Here is a 26,064-nt window from a genome sequence, read left to right on the forward strand (position 1 = left end):
CAATTACACCAACGCTCTTTGGTTCTGTCCACCAGTTCAGGAGTTTTGGCGCGAGATATGGTAAATGGTAAATGGCCTGCATTTGTATATCGCTTTTCTAGTCCCTAAGGACCCCAAAGTGCTTCACACTACATTCAGTCATTCACCCATTCACACACACATTCACACACTGGTGATGGCAGCTACATTGTAGCCACAGCTGCCCTGGGGCGCACTGACAGATATGTCAAGATATGTGAAGACTTATCAAAGTGTCTGAAATGTAACATTCCAACTTCCCCCTTAGTGTGTTTGTTGGGCAGCTTAGATAATGTCACTACAGAAAAGAATATCGCCCACATGGTTTTCACTGCCCTATGCATAGCCAAGAAAACAGTCCTCATGAACTGGAAAAATAAAAACAATCTTAATTCTAACCAATATAGAAATTATCTATTAGATGACATTAGTCTTGATACAGCCTCTGCCACCACATCAGATCATCCATCACCTAGTGGGGGTGGGGGGTCATAGTTTGGTCCCACCTTTGCTGTTGTGATTGGTGTGGGGGTAGGGACAGGCTTGGGGCGTTGGGGGATTCCCCGGAGGCATCTTCCTTGGAGGACTCAACCCGGGGTAGCGGTCATGGCCTGTTAAGGGCTCTGTTGGCTCTTAGGTGACGGTTTCCTCGTGGCTGCGTGCAGCGGGGCTAGGGGAGGGTCTGTGCTGATGGACGTGGGTTACTGACCTGGTAGCCTTGCTGCCCCTGGGTGGATCGGGGGGGGGGGGGGGGGGGGGGGGGTTCTGGGGGTGCACCGTCTCTGGGCTGGGGCCCTGGCTGAGCCTTGGGGGCTTGGGTCTTGGTTGGTGTGTCGCCGGGGTCGTGGGCAGGTGGGTGTATGGAGGCCCAGCCCTGGCGCAGGGTGCCGCCAGTGCATCGAGCCACCTGGGGGGCTCTTCAACTGGTGGGGGAGGCTGTTACATCTTGCAGGAGGTCTCCTCTCTCCAGGAACTCACTCTGCAGGTGGGGGAGATATAAGAGAGGTGGAGAAAGAACTCAGCCTGGGTGTCTATTGTCTTGTGTTGTCTGGGAGATGAGTGGATGACGGGGTGGGTGCAGTTTTCTCTGTGGTGGGTTCTGGTGGGCTGTCCCGGAATCTGTGGGGCCCGGTGGGGCTGCTGAACTGGGCCCCGGTCTGGATGGGCCTGGGCCCCCTTTCCCTGGTGGGTTGCAGGATATGGGGGTGCCTACTGGGGTCAGCGGGGGAGCTGGCCCCAGGGAGGGGCCACTTGCCCCTGCCTTCCTTCCCTCCCCATTACATTGAGGGCTATCAGGAGGGGCTATGTGCTTACCTGCTGCTCTCTGGCAGGTAGCTCCATGCCCTCCTGGGTTTTAAATGCACCTTAGAACACACATGCATCAACACTACAATGAGCGGGTGGAGGGAGGTTTGGAGTCTTCACACACCCCCATTCTCTGTTGCCTGTTGGGGTGGGGGGCTGGGAGGAGGAGTTGGCTGTCCGACTGCGGTCTGGAATGTGGGGCCTCCCTGCTGCTGTGGAGTCGGGGCGGTCTGCCTCTCCCCACTGCAGGGAAAAGGGTAACACCACCTGGGTCTGGGTGCAGTTCCCCCCTCCAGGGGCAAGGGTACCTAGACCCGGTTCGTAGAGTACGCTTGGGGAGTGTGATCGTGTGTACAGTGTCTCTCTATGTCTGTCTCCACGTTGGGTGAGTGTGGAGTAAGTGCATATGAGAGCATGAGGGTGGGAATGGATGTTTGTATCTGTGTGTGCCTGTATGTCTGTGTCTGTATGTCAGGTCGAGTATCAGACGCCACCTCTTTAGGGACATCTCAGGCCCTCCAAGGTATGGAGGCCTATCCACCCCCACCACTCCCCCTGCCGGTGGCAGACACCCACCCTGCATTGGTGGTTCTTTGTGTCTGGGGATGGGCGTCCAGGTACCCACCGGCTCACTCCTGGTGGCTGCTTGTCGGGGCCTGGAGCCTGGGGTTCACTTGGGCCAATTCGAGGCTGGGGTGCCCTCGGCCTCTCAGCCTGGGGCTCGGTCACTCTGGCACAGTTGGCTGCTGGCGGAGCTCACGGGCGCGTCACTGCAACCCCCCCCCCGGCTGCTGGGTGAGCCCTCATCTGGGACTCTCCTCAGCTCTTTCTGGGACAGTGGCGCGGCTGCCCCTCTGTTGGTCTTCCTTGGTCTCTTGTGTTCTGGGGGCCTCTGGATGTCTGGAGTCTTGATCTCCTCCATACCTGCTTCATGCCCTGGAGGACGGGGCTGTGGCCCCCCCACACTCCCTAGCAGATCATTACATGAAGGAACCTTTTAAAAACAAGCGCGTCCATGCTCACAGGTGTACACACGGGTGATCACACCCACAAACTACACCCTTTTTGGCTCCTACCTCAAAGCACACTGTGTTCTGTCGATCTTACGTGCTGCACAATAATGTTTAATATTTAGTATTGACTGTTATATTCACATAGATCATCGCAATGATGTTGTTTATTGTATTGCTCTCTTTTTTTGCTTGTTTTCTCTTTTTTCTTTCTCAACAGGTGATCCAGGTGATTGATAGATGTATTTTTTGTCTGTTTGTTTTGTTGGTTTTTGTTTTTTGCCCTTTATCATTGTTTTTTCTTCCCCTCGTTCTTTCTACCTTTTCTTTTCTGCAGTCAAGTCTGTCCCATGTTTAGCTGGTGAAAATAAAATAAAATAGACAATAAAAGAAAAGGTGAATCAATTGGACCAATACGGCAAGGCTGGGATGGTCCGTTTGGTAAAGTAAATCTGTTGGGCATCTTTCTTCGCCTTTTGGCAATAATTCTGATGGCAAAAGAACCAAACGGGACAGGCGAAGAAAAACAAACAAACAAACCCCCCCCCCCCCCCCCCCCAACAAAATATCATCATTACCTTTCCCTTAAAGAGATATTTTGAACTTCTAGTGTTCTCCTTTATAAATGCTAACATTTTTGAAAAAGCAATGTAGAATTGAAAATCCTGTGTTATAACTGTGTTCCACTTTTAACACAAAATTCTTTGTCAGCTTCACACACAGAAGCACAGAGAACATGCTAGTGAGGTCAGTCAGCAAGTTGGCCCAAGGAAAGAATACTTGTGCATGATATACATTTACGTAGACTTAAGTAATAGAAGTTTGTCAAAAAGTTAATCTCTTTTGATTAGGCAGACCATTCCAAAGGTTAGGTGCCATAAAGCAGTAAAGACACCCGTCTGATCTAGTGAGCCGGTTGTTGTCCAAGGATATCAAGTTTTGTGTAAATTCAAATGAATGATTTACATCTGTTAACAGGTATCTGCAAGAATTCAGCTGGGATGAAACAAAGACATATACATTATTGTAAAACAATAATTTCATCCTTGAATTACAGAAACAGGAGGATGTGAGCTTTTGAATCATGAGATGTAGTTAGTGAGTCTCCTGAATCCCAAATGACTGTATGTTGGTGGAGGTGTGTTTGAAACATGCAGAGGGCAGGATGGGCTGGTTTACATGTGCCATGAACATGCCATGTTCAGTGTTCAAGAAAAGGAAAGGGGGAAAAACACTCAATTGAATTAGTGTGATTTTAAAACCCAAATGAAAGCACACCAAATGACTTTAACAACAAAGATTTGGGTGGCATGCTGAAAGAAAGCAGAGATGAACTAGTGTATAAGTTCAATTACCTGTAGTGTTATTTTAAACATTTTCTAGATTATGTGAAAAGTGGTCAAAGGAAACAGGCAGTGCTCCTGAATGAAGCGACAGAGGACAACCACAATCCAAAGTAACTGCAAGTATTTATTTCTGATTTTCATGGAATTTGCTGGGGCTGCAAAGTAGCCTAAAACGAATTAAATTATTAGATATGTACTTTAAACTTTCATGCATGCAGTGGAGAAATAAAAGTACATTTACAACCTGCAGCTAAGTTTTCTATTTAGCTAGCTTGTGTCTACATTTGACATTTTACTTCACATGTCATATGTGAATAGAATTTTCAAAGCACCACAATGTCAAACTGAGCTTGAAATGGCCAGCTGTCTACAAACAGCACAGGTGTGATGATGCGTGAATTTTTAAAAAATGTAGCAGACTTTTATTTCTTCCCCTGACTGTCAGATGACTGAAGCAGAGCAAAACAGAGCGAAATGAAGATAAAACACAAAGTTTCTTAATACTTACCATGATGCATTATCTTGCACCATGAAGATTTATTTCATATTGAAGACAGATGAATCACAGGAAATGGAAAACAAGCTGTTATCTGCAGCTGCTTACAATAACCTGTGCATGTCAGTGTGCTGCTATTTCACCATTTTCATTAGCATTAAAGCTGCAGTAATTGTTTTTTTTGTTTGTTTGTTTACTTGTGATCTGTCCAGTGGTATTTGATACTGAATCATGTGAATCAAATCCTGCATTCAATTCCATTTATGAAAAAGAAGATGAACCAATATATTATATGATGTTACCAGACACAAAAAAGAGCCACAAAATGCAGATCAATAAAGACCGAAAGCTGCTGTTATTAAAGGAAGCAAACAGAAAGCACAAACAAAAAAGAAAATCAAATGATTTTGATCAGAAAGTGTTACCTGTTGGGCTATCTACTCCACTGAATGCTGAGTCTCCACCTCCCCCCACTGTGGCCTTAACAGGTACAGAGCCAGTGCCGGTTGTAGTACTGTTTGTGTACTTCTTGTTGCCACTATACTCAGTGCTGCTCTCGTCGTCCTGCACTGTGGTAGCTCCCGATTGGATGCCAGAGTCTGTGGCATAGTAAGTCTGCTGCCACTCTGCCACCTTCACCACGCTGTCTGCCTCACTCACTGCAGAAAACAACACACATCTACTGCAACTATTGTAAAGTGGTACATTGGTTGCACACCTGCAGCTAATGAAAGTCTGGACCTAGCGGTTAACCTCAGTGCAAGCCTTTCCTTATAGTAATTTCTCACAGACTTAACACAATAAAACAAAAAATGTTTTATAGAGTTTTTTGTTTTTGTTGTCATTGTTTATGATGCACACAGGTCTGACTTTCAAGGGTTTTTAGAAGCTGGTATAGCTAATGTTACCTACTTTACTCCAACATTTTTCTCATGCCATTACCAGCACATGCAACTTTTTGTACCACAATCCGCATTTTTACTCAACAAGGAAGTTTGCTTTTAGGACTTTCTGAAAAGTTGAAAAAGTAAACAGTTTTAAGAATGCAAAGTATACAACCAGACGAATCGGTAGTTAAATGGCTTAAACAATCGTCTAGCAAAACTTTCCTCTGTATAACTAGTTAGTATGTTTTTCAAACATTGCTTCAGAAAAAAAAGTCTTGTTTCTGACAGAATAACCCAGTCGCTGCATTCTTCCATTTCTATTGGGCACAGCTTGAGCTTGTGGGCTGCTGGCCATAGAGCCTGGGTGAGGTCAAGCTGCACTAAGACTCTTCAGTGAGTAGCCTCACACAGCTCACTGAATGGTCTAACTGCATGTAGTGCTGCTAATTCTACCATTTTTGGAATAGTACTATTACTAAACTACTACCAATTCTTCAAATCTTTCTGTGACAAGTACAACCTTTTATTGGTAGCATTACCTTTAACCCTCTCAAGCTCAAATTAAACTTTTTGTTGCTAATGCACAACCAAGTCCTGCAGTGGTACTTCTGAGTAAAAAAAACTCATAAAATATGTATGTGGGGTAATCAGGTTGTTAGTTTTTAACTGTTGCAAATCGGCAACGCCTGCCTTGAGAGGGTTAAAGATGGTACTGGTGTTATTGCTAGAGTATATACTACTTCTAATGCAATTACCACATCTCATTATAACTTCTACGTTTCCTGCTAGGATTAAACACTGAACTTCATACTAAATGCTACCACTCAGTACTACCACTAGTGTTCCTTCTACTACTGCTACTTATTCAGCAACTAATGCCAGTGCTGCTACTTCCTCTGCTGTTGAAAATACTGCTATTTGCACTAAACTACTAAAATGATTCTGGTATTGCTACCACTACAGCTACCATTAATGCTTGTTTTGTAAGTACTGTAACTGTGATTTTTGCTGCTGGTAGTCCTAATAATTCCACGTTTTTTACTAAAGAAGTGGCATTCCTTTATAGATAAATGAATGACAAAAGCAGCAATATACTGCTTGTACTATTACAAGACTACTACTACTAATCACTGCTACTATGAATATACCTACCTGTACCTGTATACCAGCTAGTCCTAATAATAAGTGCAGTGCTCATATTGCTACTTGTAGTGCACCTATTTTTTACTATATCAACTACTACGACTAGTGCTGCTTCTGTTAATTATCCCTGTTGCTTGTATCAGATACTACTCCTATTTCAACTCATGTTGCTACTGCTTTTACTTTTTTCTTCTAATGATGCAGATACTTCTTCCAAGAACCACCTGTTTTCCTCCCACAGCTATTACTACCGCAATGAACTTAGGCCAGAGCTGGGTGCTATGGTGACAGAATACTTACTTTGCATAGACATCATCTCCATCCACTGGTACTGCTGCTTTCACTGACCTCTCACCTGCAGGAGAATACAGGAATCATTAGGTCTGAAAAAAGATTCAAGATTAATCCTCTAGTCCGACTAGCCTGGGAAATCGCAAGTGACCCCTTGTACCCCACCCACTACCAGCCCTCTGGTCAGCGCCTCACATCAATCAGGTCCTACACTTCAGTCTCACAAACAGCTTATTCCCCTGGGCCATTCGGACAGTAAACAAACATCCACCAACCTCCCCACATCCCACCCATTCACACCCAACCAACTTATCGAGCCACAGTCTGAGTCCAAGCACTTTACAACTTCTTCTCTATTGTGTGCCTTTCTATTGTTGTTGCATATATTTCTCTTGTTTTGTATATATTCCGCGTGATTCTATGTATTTCTCCTCTTTGCCATTCATTCCTGTTGTGTCCTATTTATAGTTTATTCTGGCAGAGTTGGTGTGAGGAACCTACAATTTTGTTGTGCATGTACAGTAACAATGATCATATGGGTTACAGCATAACTCTGAAGATGATGATGGCCCAGATTTATAAGGGGCATATCCAGTCTCAGAGGCATCTTCACACAGACTGCACCTGGGGTATTTCCTGGTGTGATAGACCCCAACCTCGATGGATCTTGTGCTCAGAGCTTGCTCCTGTGCTACCATGATTAGTGCCTCTGTGCTGTCTTTCGGTTCAGCTGCGTACAGCCACTGGTAGGATTTCTGGGTATCAGCCACGTCCTCTATCTGCCGGTGGTACATATCATGTAGGGGCCTGTCCTTGCATGATGGTTCCTCCTCTTGCTCCACCTTCTTCAGTCTCTACTTCATTAGATAATCACTAAGCACTTTCGGTCGACTGTGGCCATATTTCTGATGTACCCATGGATGTTTGTTGTCCCATCCTGGACAGTGGTTCTGACACTCACTAGTCCTTGGCCTCGTACCTTTCGCTTAGTGTACAGTTTCAGGGTCCTCGATTTGGGGTTGATCCCTCTATGCATGGTGATGACCTTCCTTGGCTTGATGCCAATGGCTTCAATCTCCTCCTTATCCCAGTTTATTATCCCAGCAGCATACATGATTGTGTTCAAGTGGATTCTAAGCAAATGGGAACCAATGTACTTGTATTATGTATGTACCAATGTATTTGTAGGTAATTGCAGCCATCCTCAGTGTCTGCAATGTTGCATTCTGCTAGCGCGATCCCCTCAGTTCTGACAGTCTTCCCTCTCTTTGTTACCACCCAACTACATTTCTACTACTACAGCTTGATGTCATCCAAGTAGAGGAGGTGGCTGATAATTGTGTCATTCCGTAATCTGTATCCATAGTCAGTCATGTCAGTGATCTCACTGTGGGGGGTTTCAGGCCTATGCAGACCAGCAGTGGGGACAGGGTAACTCCTTAGTAGATCCCGCACTTAAAAGTGACTTGTGCAATTGGCTTGAAGTTGGCCTCTATTGTTGTTCACTAATTCCCCATTGAGTTCCTAATGAGTTCCTTGTATGGTTCTAGGCATTCCAGGATCCATGTGTGGGGCATTGAGTCATAGGCTGTCTTGTAGTCAATTGTAGGGATTATGCATAATGCTGCATTTACATTTTTAGTAGACCTTCAGATGGTACTTGATGCAGTCTTGGTAATTGGCCACAGAGGGTCCAGGTTTCCATCTTCACCATGATCCTATCTTTCAAGTCAGCCGCTACTAGTTGCTTCACCATCAGTCTGGGTGTTGGGTATCAAACATTCCATAGGTCCACAACTTTCCTTTCATGTAACCCCTTCTGCTGGGATATTTGCACTGTACCAATCCATTAGCGCCTTGTTTTCATCTCTTGCCCACTTATGCCTGCTTGTTCCGGTAACTGACTTCTCATCAGTGTGTCCTCAACACCAGATGCGGACCTTCTTAAGCCGAGCAACATCCGAGCTTATATGACCTCCTGTCTGAGGTAGGCTTGGTTGGCATTGGGGGGGGGGGGGGGGGGGGACTAGCCTTAGGACCTTTACTGGATACAGATGCCCTAGTCGAGAGTCAACCTCCCAACGATACGGTCTCAGAGACTCCAGCAGTAACACACACACACACACACACACACACACACACACACACACACACACACACACACACACACACACACATGACCAATCAAAAGTTTGGACACACCTTCACATTTAATGTTTTTTCTTTATTTTCATAAATTCTCACTGAAGGCATCAAAACTATGAATGAACAGTATGCAGTAAAAGAAAAAAGTGTGAAATAAAAATGTTATTAATGTTTCACAATGTTAGCTCAAAATACGGAGAGTGTCCTCAGTGGCCAGAAGAGAGAAGGATGCCACACCGAGGATGTGGACAAGTGGGTGAAGAGTTTGTCTCACAGACAGCTTACCAAAAGCAAAAGGATAGAATTTTGCTGTGACACTGAGGCAAATCCCTCTAGTGGAACTGATCACAGCCACCGAAACTGCAATTCGATACAACAACATTGCAGACGTGGAAGCAGAGCAACTATGGATGAAAGTTTCAGCCTGTCTCAGCAATGCAAAGCCCCCAGCGTCCAACATCAGCATGGAGAAGAGGAAGGCACTCACATCACTTAGTGATGACAACAACATCATTATCCTTCCAGCAGGCAAGGGTAGGTGCTCTGTGTCGCTAAACCAAAAAGGCTATGATGAAAAAATTTTGTCACTGCTCAGTGACAAAAATACTTATGAGCCCCTGAAACGAGACCCAGGAAGTGGTTACAGGAAGACGGTGATAGACTGTCTGAAGCAGTTAGAACAAGACAAGGCTATTGACCGTACCTCATACCACAGGCTATACCCAGCGGAATCTATACCAAGTCTGTATGGTTTACCAAAGAACATAAACAGAGTGCACCTTTAAGACCAATTGTCTGTATGATCAACTCACCGCATCCAGAACACCTTGGATTGTGTTGAGAAGGTGAGCGATGTCATTATGGAGGCAGATGAAACCATGGTCTTGTACGATGTTACATCTGTCTTCACTCATGTTCCAGTCACTGAAGTGTTGGAGGTAGTTTGTAAGAGATTACAGGATGACCCCAACCTCAGCAACAAGACCACTATCAGCACCGACCAAGTGTGTTTGAACTGTGTCTTAATTCCACCTATTTCACATACAAGGGTCAGTCCTACAGGGAGAAACATGGGAGTGGGTTCCCCAGTTTCACCCATTGTGGCCAATTTGTACATGGAAGAAGTGGAAAAGAGGGCTTTGTTATCCTATCCTGGAACACCACCTAGTCATTGGTTCAGATGACACCCGCGTGAAGATTTAATCTCAGGACCTACCACAATTCACGGGTCACATTAACTCGGTGGACCAACACATCAAATTCACAAGGGAGGATATGAAAAGTGGCAGGTTAGCCTTCTTAGACTATGAGATTTCCATCAGTAATGGGGGACATCTAAAAGCTGACGTGTACCGTAAACCTACGCATACAGATCAGTATTTAAGGTTTGACTCTCATCATCCACTGGATGGTGGTTTGATCCCCCTCTGCTCCGGTCTGCAGGCTAAATATCTTTGGTCAAGATATTAAACCTACAACTTGCTCTAACCTTTTTCAGTGCTGTGAGTGAATGTTAGTTAGATCTGTACATAGAAAGAGACTACAAATCAATTTAATTCAACAAATGAACAGCCTTAAAGTAAATTAAAAAATCCACACAAAGGGAGGTGTTTGGAAAAAAATACGGAACTTTTACATTATTCCTACATGAAGGGTAGGAATAATAGAGTGGCTACATCTGAGTGACGTCTTGACAGCTTAAATGGCACAATGTTCTGTTTCAGTAATGGCCATTTAACGTGTGGGTGTGTGCAACAGTAGATGTGTTCTCTGCATGTGGATGTGGCACGGTACATGAGTTTTATGCATGTGAATGTGTGAGGAGAAATGTTTCCTGTTAAAACAAATGTGGGTTTTTTGATGTGCTGAAAAGCTTTTTGAGAAAAGATGGAATGAAAAAAAAAATCATCACACACTCCCTCTCCATTTTACTGTACTCTTCAAATGAGACTGGACACTAGACACCTTTTTCAGCACCACATGGCAGTTTGGATTAAAATGAGACCCCTAAAACATTTAACATTCATTTAAAATTTTGGGGGTCCCATCAAATTGAACCTTCTTGTACATAAATGCATGTACAATATGTCCTAAAATACACAAAAAATATCTAAATTATTAAAAAATTCATAATGTGTTAAACATTGTTTAAACCATAACTAATCCTTCTTTGTATGCAACAGGTGAAAATAAATATTGATCATATTACTTATTTTCTAAGTAATATTTGTAAAGGTGCTATTGACATGAAAGTCTCACCAGATGTCAGTAACGACCAATCCTATACACACATACAAAGAAATCGTACCATAGATGTCAAAAGATTAAGTTATTTGTAATCATGAGATATGACACAGGTAAAACGTATTGAACAAATGAAGTAGAGAGGTCCAAGAGGCACAGAGAGTCAAGACACAAGTTGAAATCTATCAGCATTTAGAAAGCAATCCTGCCACTTAGTGCAAATTAATATTAGCTAGTTCAGTCCCAGCTGATGGTCTACAAAATGTGTCTCAAGTCCTGGGGAAGATACCAGAGGGAGAGCACCTGGTGGCTAGGCCTTCGTCCATGGGGACTGGCCAGATCATCACGAAGAAGAGACATGGACCCACCCTCCTGTAGGCCTTACCACCCACAGGAGTCCCCATAGGGTCGGCTGCAGTGTGTGCCAGGCGGCGGCCAGGGCCAGAGACCCTTGTGGACCAATGCCTAGCTATCATGGCTTGCAATTGAGACACAGAATGTCACCTCTGTGATGGGGAAGAAGCCTTAGCATAGTGCGTGAGGTTGAGCAGTATTGATTAGATATAGCTGGGCTCACCTCAACGCATGGCCTGAGCTCTGGAACCAGTCTCCTGTAAAGGGGCTGGTCTCTGGCCCAGTCTGGTGTGGCCCTCGGTGTGAGGTGGTGGGCTGGGGTAGGTATCTTAGTTTCTCCTTGGTCACTTCCTGTATTTTAAAGTTTTTCCCAGTGGACAAGAGGATTTGTTCCCTGTGCCTGACCATGACTGTCATCTACAATTATGTGTTTAATGAACTTTCATAGTGCACAGCCCTCTTCGAGTCCCTAGGTGGGGTGCTCGAGGGTGTTCCCCCTGGAGACTCTGTCATCCTTCTGGGAGACTTCAATGCTCATGTGGGTAATGACAGTGATACTTGGAGGGGTGAGATTAGGAAGAATGGCTTGCCTGATCTGTGGGGTGTTCTGTTACTGTGAAAACCACTGTTGGTCCATAACAGACAACATGTTTGAACATAAGGTTATTTACAAGTGCACCAGGACACTCTAGGCTGCAGGTTGATTATTGATTTTGTAATCGTATCATCGGATCTGCAGCAATTTGTTCTGGACACTCAGGTGAAGAGAGGGATGAGCTATCAACTGATCACCACCTGGTGGTGAGTTGGATCAGGTGGTGAGGGAGAATGCTGGATAAACCTGGCACAACTAAATGTATTGTGAGGACACTCTGGGAATGCCTAACAGAGGCCTCCAACCTTTGCCAGAACTTTGACAGCATTCTGAGGAAGACTGGGGACATTAAGTCCGAATGGAGCATATTCAGCACTTCCATTGTGGAAACTGCTGCAATGAGCTGCTGCAATGAGCTGCCTGTCTTGATGGTAACCCCTGAACCAGACGTTGGACACTTGAGGTGAACAGAGCAATCAGGCTGAAGAAGGAATCCTATCGGGTTTGGTTAACCCTGTGGGACTTCGGAGACAGGCAATGGAGGCCAAGCAGAATGTGTCCTGTACTCACAGCTTCATGTTGAGTTTGGTCTTTAATTTGTTTTTTACATTACATGTTCATTTTGTAATACATTTTCAGTGCCTATTTGTATTTTTACTGCAGTTATGTTATGTCTAATTCTATGTATTCAAGTTAAACACTACTTTGAGACATTGTTCACAGCTAAAGAATGTTGAATAAAGAATTTGGTGGTGAAAAGTGTTTTTTGTGCTAATTTAATAGCAGCTAACAAGGACCAGTCAATTTTGATTGGGAACACTAAAGTAAGGGGGGTGGGGGTGCACAAAACCGGAGGGCTAGGCTGTAGTACTGTAATTCACTATTTTTTGGCTGTCCTAAAACTCTGCGAAAAGCCTTCAGTTGATTGTAGTTGATTGAAACTAGAATGAGAGGCCGGGCCTTCAGCTTTCAGATCCTTCTTCTGTGGAATCAGGTTTCAGGAGACAGACACCCTTTCTACTTTTAAGATCATGCCTAAAACTTTTGACAAAGCATATAGTTCGGGCTGCATCAGCTGACCTTAGTTGTGCAGCAATAGGCCTAGGCTGCTGGTTATGGAGGACCAGAAGAGTCACACGCATCAACATAAAGCCTTTTGTGCTCAATAATGAATTGTGAAATAAAATCTGCATTAATAAATTAATTTACAAGTTCATTTTGTAATTCTTTTACAAAACATATAGAAACATTTAAAAAAACAATTGATTACTCATCCAAGTGACTTTTTCAGTACTCTCCAGTGTCATGGATGAGTGATGAAATGTTACGATGCCTCTGATAACCACTGTGTCAAGTGTCTGGGATTGGATCTTAAAACTGGATTTTTAGGTGGCAGACAAATGGTGGCACAAGCCAATCCTTGAACAGATGGGGTAAAAGCTTTTCAGGAAGTTTTTAGGACAGCCCAAAAATAATGAATTACAGTGGTTCAGTCTAGAAGAAATAAATAGGTCTATCATGATGCGTCTGCCAGGACCTGACCAAAGCTGTTCTCTGTTTTCGTAAACTGGTACCAAGAATTACTTAATAAAGGTCAGTGAAGTCAGAACACAGAATCAAGCCATTCCAAAGACATGTAACTCTCTTTGTAACTCTGTGCTGTGAAGTTCTTTCTCTACTTTTAAGATTAGGCTTAAAACCTTTTGCTAAAGCATATAGTTAGGGCTGGTGACCCTGAATCCTCTCTTAGTTAGGCTGCGATAGGTGTAGGCTGCTGGGGATTCCCACGATACACTGAGTAGTACTTCTTTAGTCACTTTTCTCACTCACCATATGTTTATACACCTCTCTGCATTGAATCATTACTTATTATTATTCTCTGGCTCGCTTCCACAGCATGTTTTTTGTTCCCAACACCCATCCCCTTTGGACTGTGTCTGCTTCTAAACCACCACAAAACACACCAAAAATCTGCAAAAAAACCCAACTGAAACATTACCAATAAAAAAAAATCACAAAGAAAGAACAATACAGCATCCACATCTGCACCAAAGAGTAACACAATGAAATGTGGATTATTAAACATTAGGTCTCTCTCTTCTAAGACCCTGTAAATCCATGAATAATAACTGATCAACAAAAAAATTTACCGTGCTATACAAAAACTTGGTTACAACAGGATGATTATGTTAGTTTAAATGAATCAACCCCCCTGAGTTACACTAACTGTCAGCATTTAATCTATTAAATGCTGACAGTTAGCATTTAATCTATTATTAGACTCAACTGTCTAAATATGACAAGACAAATAATCAAAGAACCTACGCACCACTTTAATCACACTCTAGCTCTTGTTCCGGCATAAAATGGAGCAGAACAGTAATTCTTGAAAACCCTCTTTTTTCTGATCATTTCTTAATAGCATTTAACTTTACAATAATGGATTAGACGGGGGGGGGGGGGGGGGGGGGGGGGGGTCGATTTACAGTTGTTGTCTTACTGAAAGTGTTGTACAGTGCAAAAAGGAAAATGCATAGACAAACAGAAAACCTCGTACACCATTTGTTCAAAAGTTTTTAAATTTAAACTTAAATTAATCCGTGTTTAGTAAACAACAACATTGGTACATTTAATGTTAAATATCCTTTAATTTTCAAAACTATACTGAAAAACAATGACAGCATCCATCCTCATCATAAAATTACTTAACAGCTAATACATGGAGGTGGAGCATTTTTCTTTTTTCTTTAAATATGCATGTATTAAAGTGACTTTAAAGTGTTTTCTTCAAACAGGACACCTGAAAAACACAAAACTGTAACAATATTTGCACATTTAAGATTATCCAGAGTACATTTAAGCTGCAATCATTGCCTTTTGATTGTTGTGCCTCAGTCAAATGCTTAAGATGTGGCTTTCATTCTGGTCTGTTCACCCATGATACAATATCCTTTAATATCCAAATATCCTGTATATGCATACAGTCAGTTTTACTTCATTGATGAATCTGAGTGAACATTTGTCATAAATTAACACTGTAGGGTCTTTACCTTACAATATAAAGTGACTTGAGACCAGACTTGTTGACTCTCAGTGGTGCTAAAACTGAACAGCTCTAAAGGGTGTTCCTGAAAGTTGGGTTTACTAGAACAAAACAGGTGGATGACCACAGACCTCTCAGCACAAGGATGACAGAACTTTTCCCCCATATAATAAATAAAAAAAACACAGAACACAACATTGAAATAGAAATAGATTAAGACAGATTACGATACCAAATGATACCAGATAAAAGTGCATTTACTGGATCTGTTCATCTCCTCTTGCTTTTCAAAGACAATGAATGAAGATGATGACAATGGGATGTACCTGCCACTGCAGGACAAGAGCCTGTGGTAGCTGTAGGACAGGGTGGTACAGAGGAGGAGCTAAACGTGCATGTACGAGACGCTCTGCTTCACTTCTTGTGCTCCAGTTAATGATATTATTCTCACCCCTTGTCATGTGCTTACAGGAATACTGCTGTTAGATGCCAAATGAAATAGAAATGATAAAGTTTGTTTACTTTTGCGGTTATTCTGTGTTTTCATGTGGGCTGTTACATTTTTCACATCACTGAAATGCTAACAGTTGTCCGGCTGTGGGATAAATCTCCTGTAGTGTAAATCACTTTACAGAATTATGGACACACCACATTTTTGTGTGGTGACATCACACGACAAAGACACAGCGTTTATTACTGGGCAACAAAAGTTTGGTGAAAAATGTCATTTAGTAATGACTGCTTAAATACAACAAACCGTGATGCACACACATTATAGGCTTGAAATACTTTATTAAATGCAGCAACATTTGAAAATATGTACAAATTAGTGATTATTATTATTTGCAACAGCTAAGTTTTTGGTAAGACTCTCCTGGAACAGAGGGGTACAAACCTATATAAAGTATAAATTTGTTTTTTTAATCTCCAATGTGGAAAGTTTAGGGGTGAGGTGAAACTTGAGTGGCCATCCATTGCTCGTGTGAGGCTGCAAAGCACACTGAGGAATGCCTGGTTGAAGACTGTGGCCTGTGCCATTTCCTCCCTTCGCAGGGCAACTTCCTGCTCCCGTGCCTCATTGAGCGGCAGCTGGATGTGGTGTTCCCACTGATCTTGGTTTAACACATCTCCATCTGCCTGCATCTCCATGGGAACACTTGTGAGGTCAGGTTTGGACTTCTTTCTCTATAGTATGAAACCTATCATCGTGTCCTACCAGCGATGAGCAGTTTCTGTGTCATGCCAAAAGGTGTAGCTGTCGACGCCGTCAACCAGAACTGAATCACAGACAAGGGAGGTCAAGACTAATGGTGGTGGACGAAAAACCCTCACATGTAGAAAGCATTTCTGAAACATAAGACATGCATAGCATAAGGACACACACGACATGACATTACAACATAAATGAAAAAATGAACCCGTATTAATACTAGTAGTGTTCATCAGATGTTGCTCATATGGCTTTACAATGACCCCTCAGAAGAGGAAGTTAATGCACAGCTAGCACAAAACAACATGCAGAGCATGGAGTTTTTATTGCAGCAAGTAGACAATGGCGTTATTAAAAAATGTCCAGGCTTGTTCAAAGTGAACTCAACACGCGACAAGTACTATTATGTTTGAACACACGAAGCACTCACCGTCCTTCACCATAGTTTCTAAAAATGCCGTGTCCAAGTCGGGGCCACTCTGCCTCCTGATGCTCGCCAGTCAGTGCCCGTAGATTGTGTCCATTTGACTATACCACTTCCAATCTATTCGATTTGCCCCACTTCAGCCGTTGTGGTACCCAACTGGTGGCATGCAGTCTGATGACTTCACATTTTAATACCTGCTTGGAACTGCGCCAGAGTAAAATAATAGTATGACCTAATAGAAAACCCTGAAAGCCGTGGCAAACCATGCCGAGTCGATCCAAGTAGGTACTAATGGAAAAGGGGCTGAAGAGGAAGAGACAGAGCCCTTACTCAGATGGTGAGTGCAGGGAAAGTGAAAGAAAATGTGTTTCTAGCATTCAAAACAGCAGCGCTTTCCTTTAATCACTATTAAAATAATTACTGGGAAAAGCTAGCGGCAGTCCTTCATCAAAGCACCTGATCAACAAACCTTGTAGTTGCTCCATACTCTGCTGTTTGTTTTACCAGCAAAAAGTCTGCAGCAAGTCTCCAGAACTTGCATTAAAATATGCAGATGAACTCTTAACTTCGTCTGATACTATGTTTAACTTATACAGCTTAGTAATGGCTGACAGCAGTCATCCTATTTTATAAGTGAACAGGGGTGAGTCTAAAGGGGGGCCTGGCGTCTCAATTAAATTACATTGATATTTAAAAATATAAAAATTACAACTTTTTTCACAAGCCAATAAAAATGTATATGGGCCAGTAAAACTCTGAGCCACAGACCTGAGAGGATTTAAGGTTGGACAGTGAATTATTGTTAATATAGTTAACGTCTACACCAGGGGTCGGCAACCCTAGGCACGCGTGCCACAGTTGGTACGCGAAGGGTTAACTGATGGCACGACCATAGCTGGACTGGCCATTGGGCATACCATGGGCCATCTGATCTCAGGAATTCGCATGATTAAGGTGGGTCCAGGTTTCACAAGGAGCTCACCCAAAACTCTGGCTGATTGGGACCCACACCCAGTTTCACACCTTGGCTCAGGCGATTAGAGGATCATCAGGGGGTCCTTTGTCCCTCTTTGGGGGGTCACTCCCACTAGGTTTATATCTGGGACTCTCCACCATTTGACCTTAGAACTGAAGAAGCTTCTCGGATGAGAGGTGAAACGTCTTCAAGCAACTTACAGAAGTCCAAACGTTTTTCTTTACAAGCTCCTTTGACTTTGTTGTGCTGACTTTTTACAGTCAGTTACAATAACTCGTACTGCGTGCTAGCTAGCATGACGGAGTTTCTATACAGCTGGGTGGTGCTATGATGTTACTGATAGTGAACTTTATTTAATTCATAAGGTTAGTTAGTAGAGTTTCCAACCGTCCTGTAAAAAGACGGAATCGTCTCGTATTCAGAGAAAATATTACGCGTTTCGTGTTGAGGTGAAAAGGAACAGTTTGTCCCGGACTTTAGCTACAATGAAAAAGACACAAAGCTGGAGTTATTCTGTGTCTTTGCTGCACAGCTGCCTCTTCTTCTCTCATTCTCTCCCCCTCCCTCTCCTGTTGCTACTTCAATCATGAAACTGATCAGTGATCAGCTGATCGTCTCTCTTGTTTATTTATCGCCCACTTTGCGCCAGAAAGAGGAAACCAGCAGATGTCGCGCTAAACAACAGCAGCACTTTTAAGCTTGATCAGCTGTTGTTAGAATTTATTTAATATTAATTTCTAGTATCAGCTGATGTTTGCTGGAGCCACAGCTGTAAAGCTGCTGGTCATGATGTCAGTTTGGATATGTGGTGAGAGGGAAACATGAAGATGAAACCAGGAGATGTCCTTACTGAATCATCAGAGCTGAACAGGTGATGGAGAAACAGGTTTACCTTTTAGGTGACATGGATGAGTTAAAGTTATGAACTGTTTCTGAGAGACAAATAACACCAGGATCCTTTTCTAAGCAGCTGACAGCTGGTAACTGTGCAGGGGCGGGTCTAGCAAAGTGTTGCCAGAGCTCATGTATTGGTCCAACATGTCTTTCTCAGTAACAGACTTTCAGTAGATATAATTTCTGAGAAAGGCCCAGAGCTCTTTGGAAAGCTTTCTATGGGGCACTACGAGCAAAGATTAATATAAACTCTTTCCATTTCCATTTCACCACAATCCAGTGATTAAATGGAAAGGTAGTCCTATGTTGTATCCTCCTTCCATGAATAGAATATACTCATATGAACTTTTCAGCTACCTTTTGCGGTTTCTCTCAGATATAAAACTCCATTGTTTCTCTCTCAAGAAAGAAGCAGCTGTCTCCTCAGTCAAACAACATTGTAACACGAAAGCTACTGTGTGTGTCCAACATACACAGTCTGACACAGCAGTTTCAGTTTACACAGGTTTTTTATTTTGCTTTGCACACTTCACTTCCCAGCTTCAAAGACGTGGCCCTCGGCTTTATGGCAAAGTTGCTCTAACTATGGCTGTCACCAGAACACTGCCACTTCTTGGCTGTCAATCACAGCTTCTTGCATCCCCACATCCCCAATCATTCCCATGCCTTTCAGACTAGTACTGAGGTGCTAGTCTGAATTCCCTAAAGAACCAGTAATTCATGCAGCTCCTTTAATGTGCAAGTATTGAATAAGGTGTTCTGGTCAATATCTTTTACGCATGCTAACTCGGGAGATGATCTGAAACAGTGCCTGTGCCAGACTTCCTGCAAAATTGCTGCACAGGGGTACCACCAACAAATAATATCAGACCTCATGTGGCTGACCGTTAGGTTAAAATAAGCTGCCTGTGAGATGCCTTTTCAGCACAAATGACTCAGTTTCTCTCTCCAGTGTGTCATACTAGCCTGTGCCTAATTATCACAAAGGACTGATCCCACCTCTATGAGCTGACACTCCCTGCAGAAGAGTTCGGGCTGCGTGCACTTCCAGCTCTCCTGCGCTGATGTTTGCACAAATTCACGTGAGTCAGGAGCAACACCTGTTCCCACTGAGATCTGAGGAGAAAAACAGTGGGGAGAGTGCTAGTGTGAGGCATCTATGCCAGATTGTGGGGGTCGGATGTTTCTTCCTCTGTGCCAGGCCACCATGCTGCTAAGTGGTCCTCTGGAAAGGTCACGGCCCTCTCCAACACACCAAATCCACTCCAGTCACCAGGAGCCTCATCATCTGCTCAAGGACCACTAGCTCCAGTATAGGCAATGACTCAAAAACCTCGTTCCCTGTCTCCAGATGACAGTTACAGAAGCAGCAGCAGTGGTTCTGCAGTGGTTCTGTGGGTCATCCACCTCGCCCATCCTGTGAGATGTGGTGGACATGGTTGGAGAGAGCGGTGGCGGGTGAGCTAAGTATCAGGGTCTACTTTACAATATAAAGTGCCTTGAGGCAACTGCAGTTGAGATTTGGTGCTGTATAAATAAAATTGAACTGAATTTTCAAAGCTCTCCAGAGATGGTTAATTGGGATAAAGTCTTGGCTCTGGCTGGACCTGTCAAAGACATTCACAGAGTGGTCCCAAAGCTATTCCGTTGTTATTTTGGCTCTGAGGTTATGGTTATTGTTTTATTAGACAATGAATAATGTATGTCTTGCCATGCATATTCATCTTTATTTATAGTACCTTATCACCCTATTAGAGTACTTAGCTCTCACACTGCAGGCTTACTTAGAATAGAATAGAATAGAATAGAATAGAATAGAATAGAATAGAATAGAATAATCCTTTAATTGTCCCACAAGGGGAAATTTGGTTGTATCAGCAGCAAAAAAGAAAAAAAAAACAAAAACAAAAAAACCCCACACATAAAACAGAACAGAAACACAATTTTTACATATTTACATCATGGACAATAGTTACCAAAGCAGAGTACTGTACAGTTATTAGAATACAGATAAGCGGCAAATCCAGATTGCATTGTGCGAGGGAGCTTGTTGTTCCCAGAGTATTTAAAAGTAGAATGGGAGGCAGAGCCTTCCGTTTTCAGGCCCCTCTTCTGTGGAACCAGCTTCCAGTTTGGATTCAGGAGACAGACACTATCTCTACTTTCAAGATTAGGCTTCAAACTTTCCTTTTTGCTAAAGCATATAGTTAGGGCTGGACCAGGTGACCCTGAATCCTCCCTTAGTTATGCTGCAATAGACGTAGGCTGCCGGGGGATTCCCATGATGCATTGAGTTTTTCCTTTCCAGTCACCTTTTTCACTCACTATGTGTTAACAGACCTCTCTGCATTGAATCATATCTGTTATTAACCTCTGTCTCTCTTCCACAGCATGTCTTTATCCTGTCTTCCTTCTCTCACCCCAACCAATCACAGCAGTTGGCCCCGCCCCTCCCTGAGCCTGGTTCTGTTGGAGGTTTCTTCCTGTTAAAAGGGAGTTTTTCCTTCCCACTGTTGCCAAAGTGCTTGTTCATAGGGGGTCATATGATTGTTGGGTTTTTCTCTGTATCTATGAAGCGCCTTGAGGCGTCTTTTGTTGTGATTTGGCGCTGTATAAATAAAATTGAATTGATTGTTTTCTGGAATCACCTTGAAGCAGTTAAAAGTCTTTTTCCATGGCCCCACCGAACTCATCCCACATCAAAGTTTTTTTTGAGCCACTGTCCGAGTTGCATTCCGCTTGGCCTCCCATGTACCTCTAACTCTAACTCCAAAATCCTATAGGCCCAATCCTATACCCAATGAGGGTTTCTACAGACAAAAACATAGATGTGCCATGGGCTTCCCAATGTGAAAGTGGAAACTAAAGCTCTTGGCTCTTTCAAAGAGAGAACCTATTCACTGGTACAGATATGTTAATAACACCTGGGCCAAATCAAAACCAAAGAAATATAAGCTTTCACTGTTCACATCAACTCAGTGGATAGAAACAAAGTTCACCAGGGAAAATACAAAGGATAATAGTTTGCCGTTTCTGGACTGTGCTGTGCACATTGAGGAAAATGGAAACCTCAACAGTGAAGTTTACTGGAAGCCCACATACACAGACCAATACCATCTCTTTGCTTCCAACCACCCTCTGGAACGTGGAGTAATCAGGAATCTGCAACACTGGGTAGAAATGTTCCTTCTAATCCAGAAGGGAAGGAAAAGGAACAAACACATAAAGAAAGCTCTTAAAGCATATTTATCCCAATTAGGCTTCCATCAAATTAGCAAAGATGCACAGTAAAGAAGCTGAGACACCAATTAAGTAGAAACAGAATGGCAAACGAAACAACACTGTCATCCCTTATGGGGCAAGTTTTTTCAGAGAAACTCGGGCAAATATTCTCCAAGCATGACATCCCAGTGCACTCCAAGCCTAGCTACACACTGAGACAAAACTGGTTTATCCCAAAACTCCAAAAAACAAACTAAACAACGTAGTAGAAGAGCCACCTCGACGGGACAAGACTCAGATGCACAAGGTCACTCTTTTGAGGACACCATTGTTCTCATTTTAGATAGCATGAAAGAAGAGTGACAGAAGCCTACTTCTGTCTACTGTGAACGATCATTCTTGAATAGAAGGGGCGGTTTATGACACCAACTGTCTGCCACCTACAATCTAGTTTTGAGATCTTTCCCCAGGCGCCTGAACGCCCACTCACAGCTTGTGTCAGTTGATCTCAATAGATCACATGATAGAGAGAGGCAAGTCTCACAATGGCTTCACCGGAAAGCTTTGCTGATAATGACAACAACCTTTTTCACACCTTGTATGTCAAGGGCCGTCTTAAGGGACAAATCCCATTGCTGCTCCCAGTAAATATCTGGGAATCTCCAGTATTTGGTTATTGTTATTTATATTGTCCTCTGTGTCCACGCTTCGTGTTATTGTTTGTTCTAGTACAGTGTGATCACTGTTTTTGTCCTTGTCACATGACTAAATAGTGTCTCTGTATGTTTTTACTAACTTGTGTGTAACACCAACCTGCCAGAGTGTCTGCAGGTGGAAATTAGTCCAAGACTATAATCTGGGATATTTACATTTGTTAAAATGTTCATTAGCATGTATTGCCCCTCTTTCTAAATAAAATAAAGTAAATAAATTGAACAGAAGAAGCTTCTCGGATGAGAGGTGAAACATCTTCAAGTAACTTGAAGTCCAGTTGCCTTTCTTTTCAAGGTCCTAGGATCATTGAGGTGTTGGTTTTTGTTTATCTCTAAATTTTGTTTTTCAGTTGACTTTTAGCTAATACAAAATCAAATACTGTGGAAACTAAGTCTGGCTTTTTACCAGGGAAAACATATCATTAGCTTCTGAAACAATGTCAAGGGCTAACAATATAAACTGAATCTAAAACACACATTGATTTTATGTGTGATTTTCAGCACCAGGAGTGCTGGTGGAGAATGTAGGGAAGACAAGAATCAAAGATGGCGGGTATAATTAACAATGAGTAGAAAGAAAAAGGAGAGTAAACAACCAGAGCAGTGAGAAGTAAGAGCATGAAGAGATAACAAGAGGGATAAGAGTGAACATGTGATTGTAAAAGGGAAAGACAAGCTTTCTAGTTTTCCTCCATGTCAGTTAAAGAACCACACACACACAGAGACCGAGTGACAGAGAGAGAAGCTTAGTATTTGACATGATCACCATAAATGGGTGACAACGTCGCACTTAACAGTATATCTCTATCTCTCATTTCCTTTCCCTTCACTCGGCATCTACAAACACCTAATCATGCTGCCTGCTCTATCATTTCTCTCATTATCACTTTCTCTCTTCTTCCTCAGACTTTGTCTATATAGACCACTTCCTCATGCCCTGTCTCACCCTCTCAAACTGTTTGTACACCTTTTACTTGGTTTAGATCAGGGTTGGCTTACGCTCACACCATAAATGAACTGCTCTGGAGATCATTTGGAACCATGCCATGACCACCTCCTCCAGAAGGTCTATGTGCAGATGTGAAAACAATAATCACACATGGATGGTGACCAAAACAAACACAACAATGGGTAAAACAAAACAAAGTGTTTAAGCCGTGAGACCAGTTTTCCCGTGATTCACTCGCGTACGTCAGTTTGAAGAGGAAAAAGAACTCCACGGGACTCCGATGTGAAAAGATGTAACAAAAAATTTATTCCACAGTTTTTGCATCTTACAGGAGTGGTCAGGTTTAACTTGTCCTCAACAAAATAACCTACTACGGTAGGAAAACCGTGTGGCTCTGTTCTACCCTGCTGCCCCGTATAGCTTATGCCGTGTTAACTCCTTTTCTCTCTCTCTCCCCCCTCCCGCACCGCATGCACTAATTTGCATGCATCCGTGATGCCCGGATTTTACTATAAACACGAGTCTTTAAGGCACATGTATTCATGGTACTACGTAACCTAGTTCCACCATAAACATGCATCTATTTCCTAAAATTATTAATTACACAAACAAGCTTAACAACAGCGAAATATAAATACTAAAACATATGAACTATCTTAACTTGGCTCCCACACAAAGTATGATTTAAACAGACCAAACATGGCAGGTGTCAAAATACTCTCAAACTTAATCTGAACAAGGCTGAAACTCCATGATAATATACCCCCACCAACCTCCCAAAAAGTACCAATTTCTTTTAATTTAAAGACGCAAAGAAGTAAAATGTTCAGTTTGAATGCTTATAAAAAATCCAAACACATATGGCTTTTAAAAAATAAAGACCAATTCCAAAAATGTATTATTCGTAGATTAAACTACTGTACTTGGGGATCTTATTGTTTCATCCTACATAGTGGTTATGACACTCAGTAGTCCTCTGCTTCCTCCTTCCAGTTACCATACAGTCCGAGGCTGCTGGACTTGGGGTGAAACCCTCCATGCATGGTAAGGAGCTTTCTTGTCTTCGTGTCAGTGGCTTCCATCCTGTCACGGCCGAGGCTGACTAAAAAAAAACAAACTGAAATGCATGACGCAGAGAACGTTTAAGTGACAACGTTTATGATTCACAAAAAGTGTAAGCGAACAAAACTAGAAAACTGAGTCGTGTCTTTAACTTGTGCTAAGAACAAACACCAAAACTAAGGGGCGCTTATGCGACCTGAGCTATGTAAACAATCAGTGATTTTTCAACTGTGGAAACTGCAGTTCTGTGGTTTGGGCCAAAGGGAGAGTCAGACTGGATGGCTGGGTCCTGGGAAGGGGTCAGAGTCACTGAAACTAGAGTACATTTATTTAGGTATGGTTCCGGAGGAATACCGGCAGCTATTTGTTCTGAATAGTCCTTTGCACTGCCTACTTGCCGCGGGTGGATCAGTAGCATGCAGGGGAGAGTGGTCCAGGTGAGTGGTAAGTAATCCGAAATTCCTGACATTGAGGCAGGGAGGCAGGCAGGTGCGTGGAGTGAGTAAAACTGTGAGACTGTCGGGAGGTCCAGCGTCCGGATGGGGGTTCTATGGCAGAGATTTGCTTCTGGTAATCTGGTGTGTAGCTATGAAAGAGAGATACAAGGTGAGACAAGGTAGTTTGCTAAGATGTGTACAAAACACAGAGCTGGCCTGCAGCAACTGTGGTTAGCTGAGAATCTAGCGAAGAGAGGTTGAGCGCGCTGGCCTTATAAATCCACGGCTTAATTACCCACAGGTGCCAGCAATGAGCAGGAGCATGGTGCTTCCTCCCAGAGGTGGAACTGCCCCCCCCAATGGATGCCTCCTGGCGGCCGACCAGAATCCGCCCCGCGGCTTACCTGAAAAAGTCAGAGATCATCACAGGGTCAAGTATCAACGATCGAGGTACCCAAGAACATTCCTCCGGCCTGTAACCCTCCCAGTCCACCAAAAACTGCTGCCCTCTACCCCGCCACCGCACATCCAGGATACGCCAGACGGTGAAGGCTGGGTGTCTGTCGATGAGCAAGGTGGGAGGCGGGGGGTCAGGAGGCGGGCAAAGGAGGCTAGACAGTACCGGTTTCACCTGGGAGACATGAAAAACAGGGTGAATCTGTAAGGCTGGAGGTAAACAGAGCTTGACAGCTGTGGGGCTATCCACTGTATAGGGACCAATGAATTGAGGGGACATTTTTCCAGGAGGACGCTCTGAGAGGGATGTCCTTAGCAGTCAGCCACACCTTCTGTCCTGGTGAGTATGTTGGTGCTGGTGACCGTCGCCAGTTGGCATAGCGACGTTGATGGGCTACTGTACATAATAGTGCCTCCCATTTACGAGTCCAGACCCGACAGCAGCACTGCTGGGGACAGCGAGATCAGCCTCCTGCTCAGGAAACAGTGGTGGTTGATATCCCAATGAGGCTTCAAATGGTGACAACCTGGTAGCGGATGTTGTTAACGTGTTGTGTGCATATTCCACCCATGGTAGATAAGTGGCCAAAGTTGACAGGTTATGCAGTGGAGTGTGGCCTTGAGCTCCCAATTCAAACATCCTGTCTGGCCATTAGTCTGCAGGTGGTACCCAGAGCTCAGGCAAGGCTTGGCCCCTAAAGCGGTGTAAAAAGATCTCCAGACTTGGGACAAGAATTGTGGACCTCTGTCTGAAACTATTTCTACTGGAATGCCATGAAGCCTGAAAACATGTTCAATTAGTAGCCTAGACGTTTCTGCTGCTGTGGGCAGTTTCTCTAAA

At 43.3% G+C, this 26,064-nt stretch overlaps 1 protein-coding gene across 1 annotated transcript in view; it reads right to left on the minus strand.

The window, feature by feature from the left end:
- LOC308411304 (junction plakoglobin-like) overlaps nt 1-26,064 on the minus strand; it is a 123,599-nt gene that overhangs the window by 65,675 nt on the left and 31,860 nt on the right. The window contains exons 2-3 of the mRNA XM_080905189.1: nt 6,506-6,560; nt 4,601-4,834 (exon numbers count right to left, since the gene is read on the minus strand). Of these exons, the coding sequence (XP_080761315.1) occupies nt 4,601-4,834; nt 6,506-6,527 (256 nt within the window). The 5' untranslated portion in view covers nt 6,528-6,560. The remainder of the gene's footprint in view (nt 1-4,600; nt 4,835-6,505; nt 6,561-26,064) is intronic.

The sequence above is a fragment of the Rhamphochromis sp. 'chilingali' genome (assembly GCF_963969265.1).
Source record: "Rhamphochromis sp. 'chilingali' genome assembly, chromosome: 15".
In the NCBI taxonomy this organism is placed as follows: domain Eukaryota; kingdom Metazoa; phylum Chordata; class Actinopteri; order Cichliformes; family Cichlidae; genus Rhamphochromis; species Rhamphochromis sp. 'chilingali'.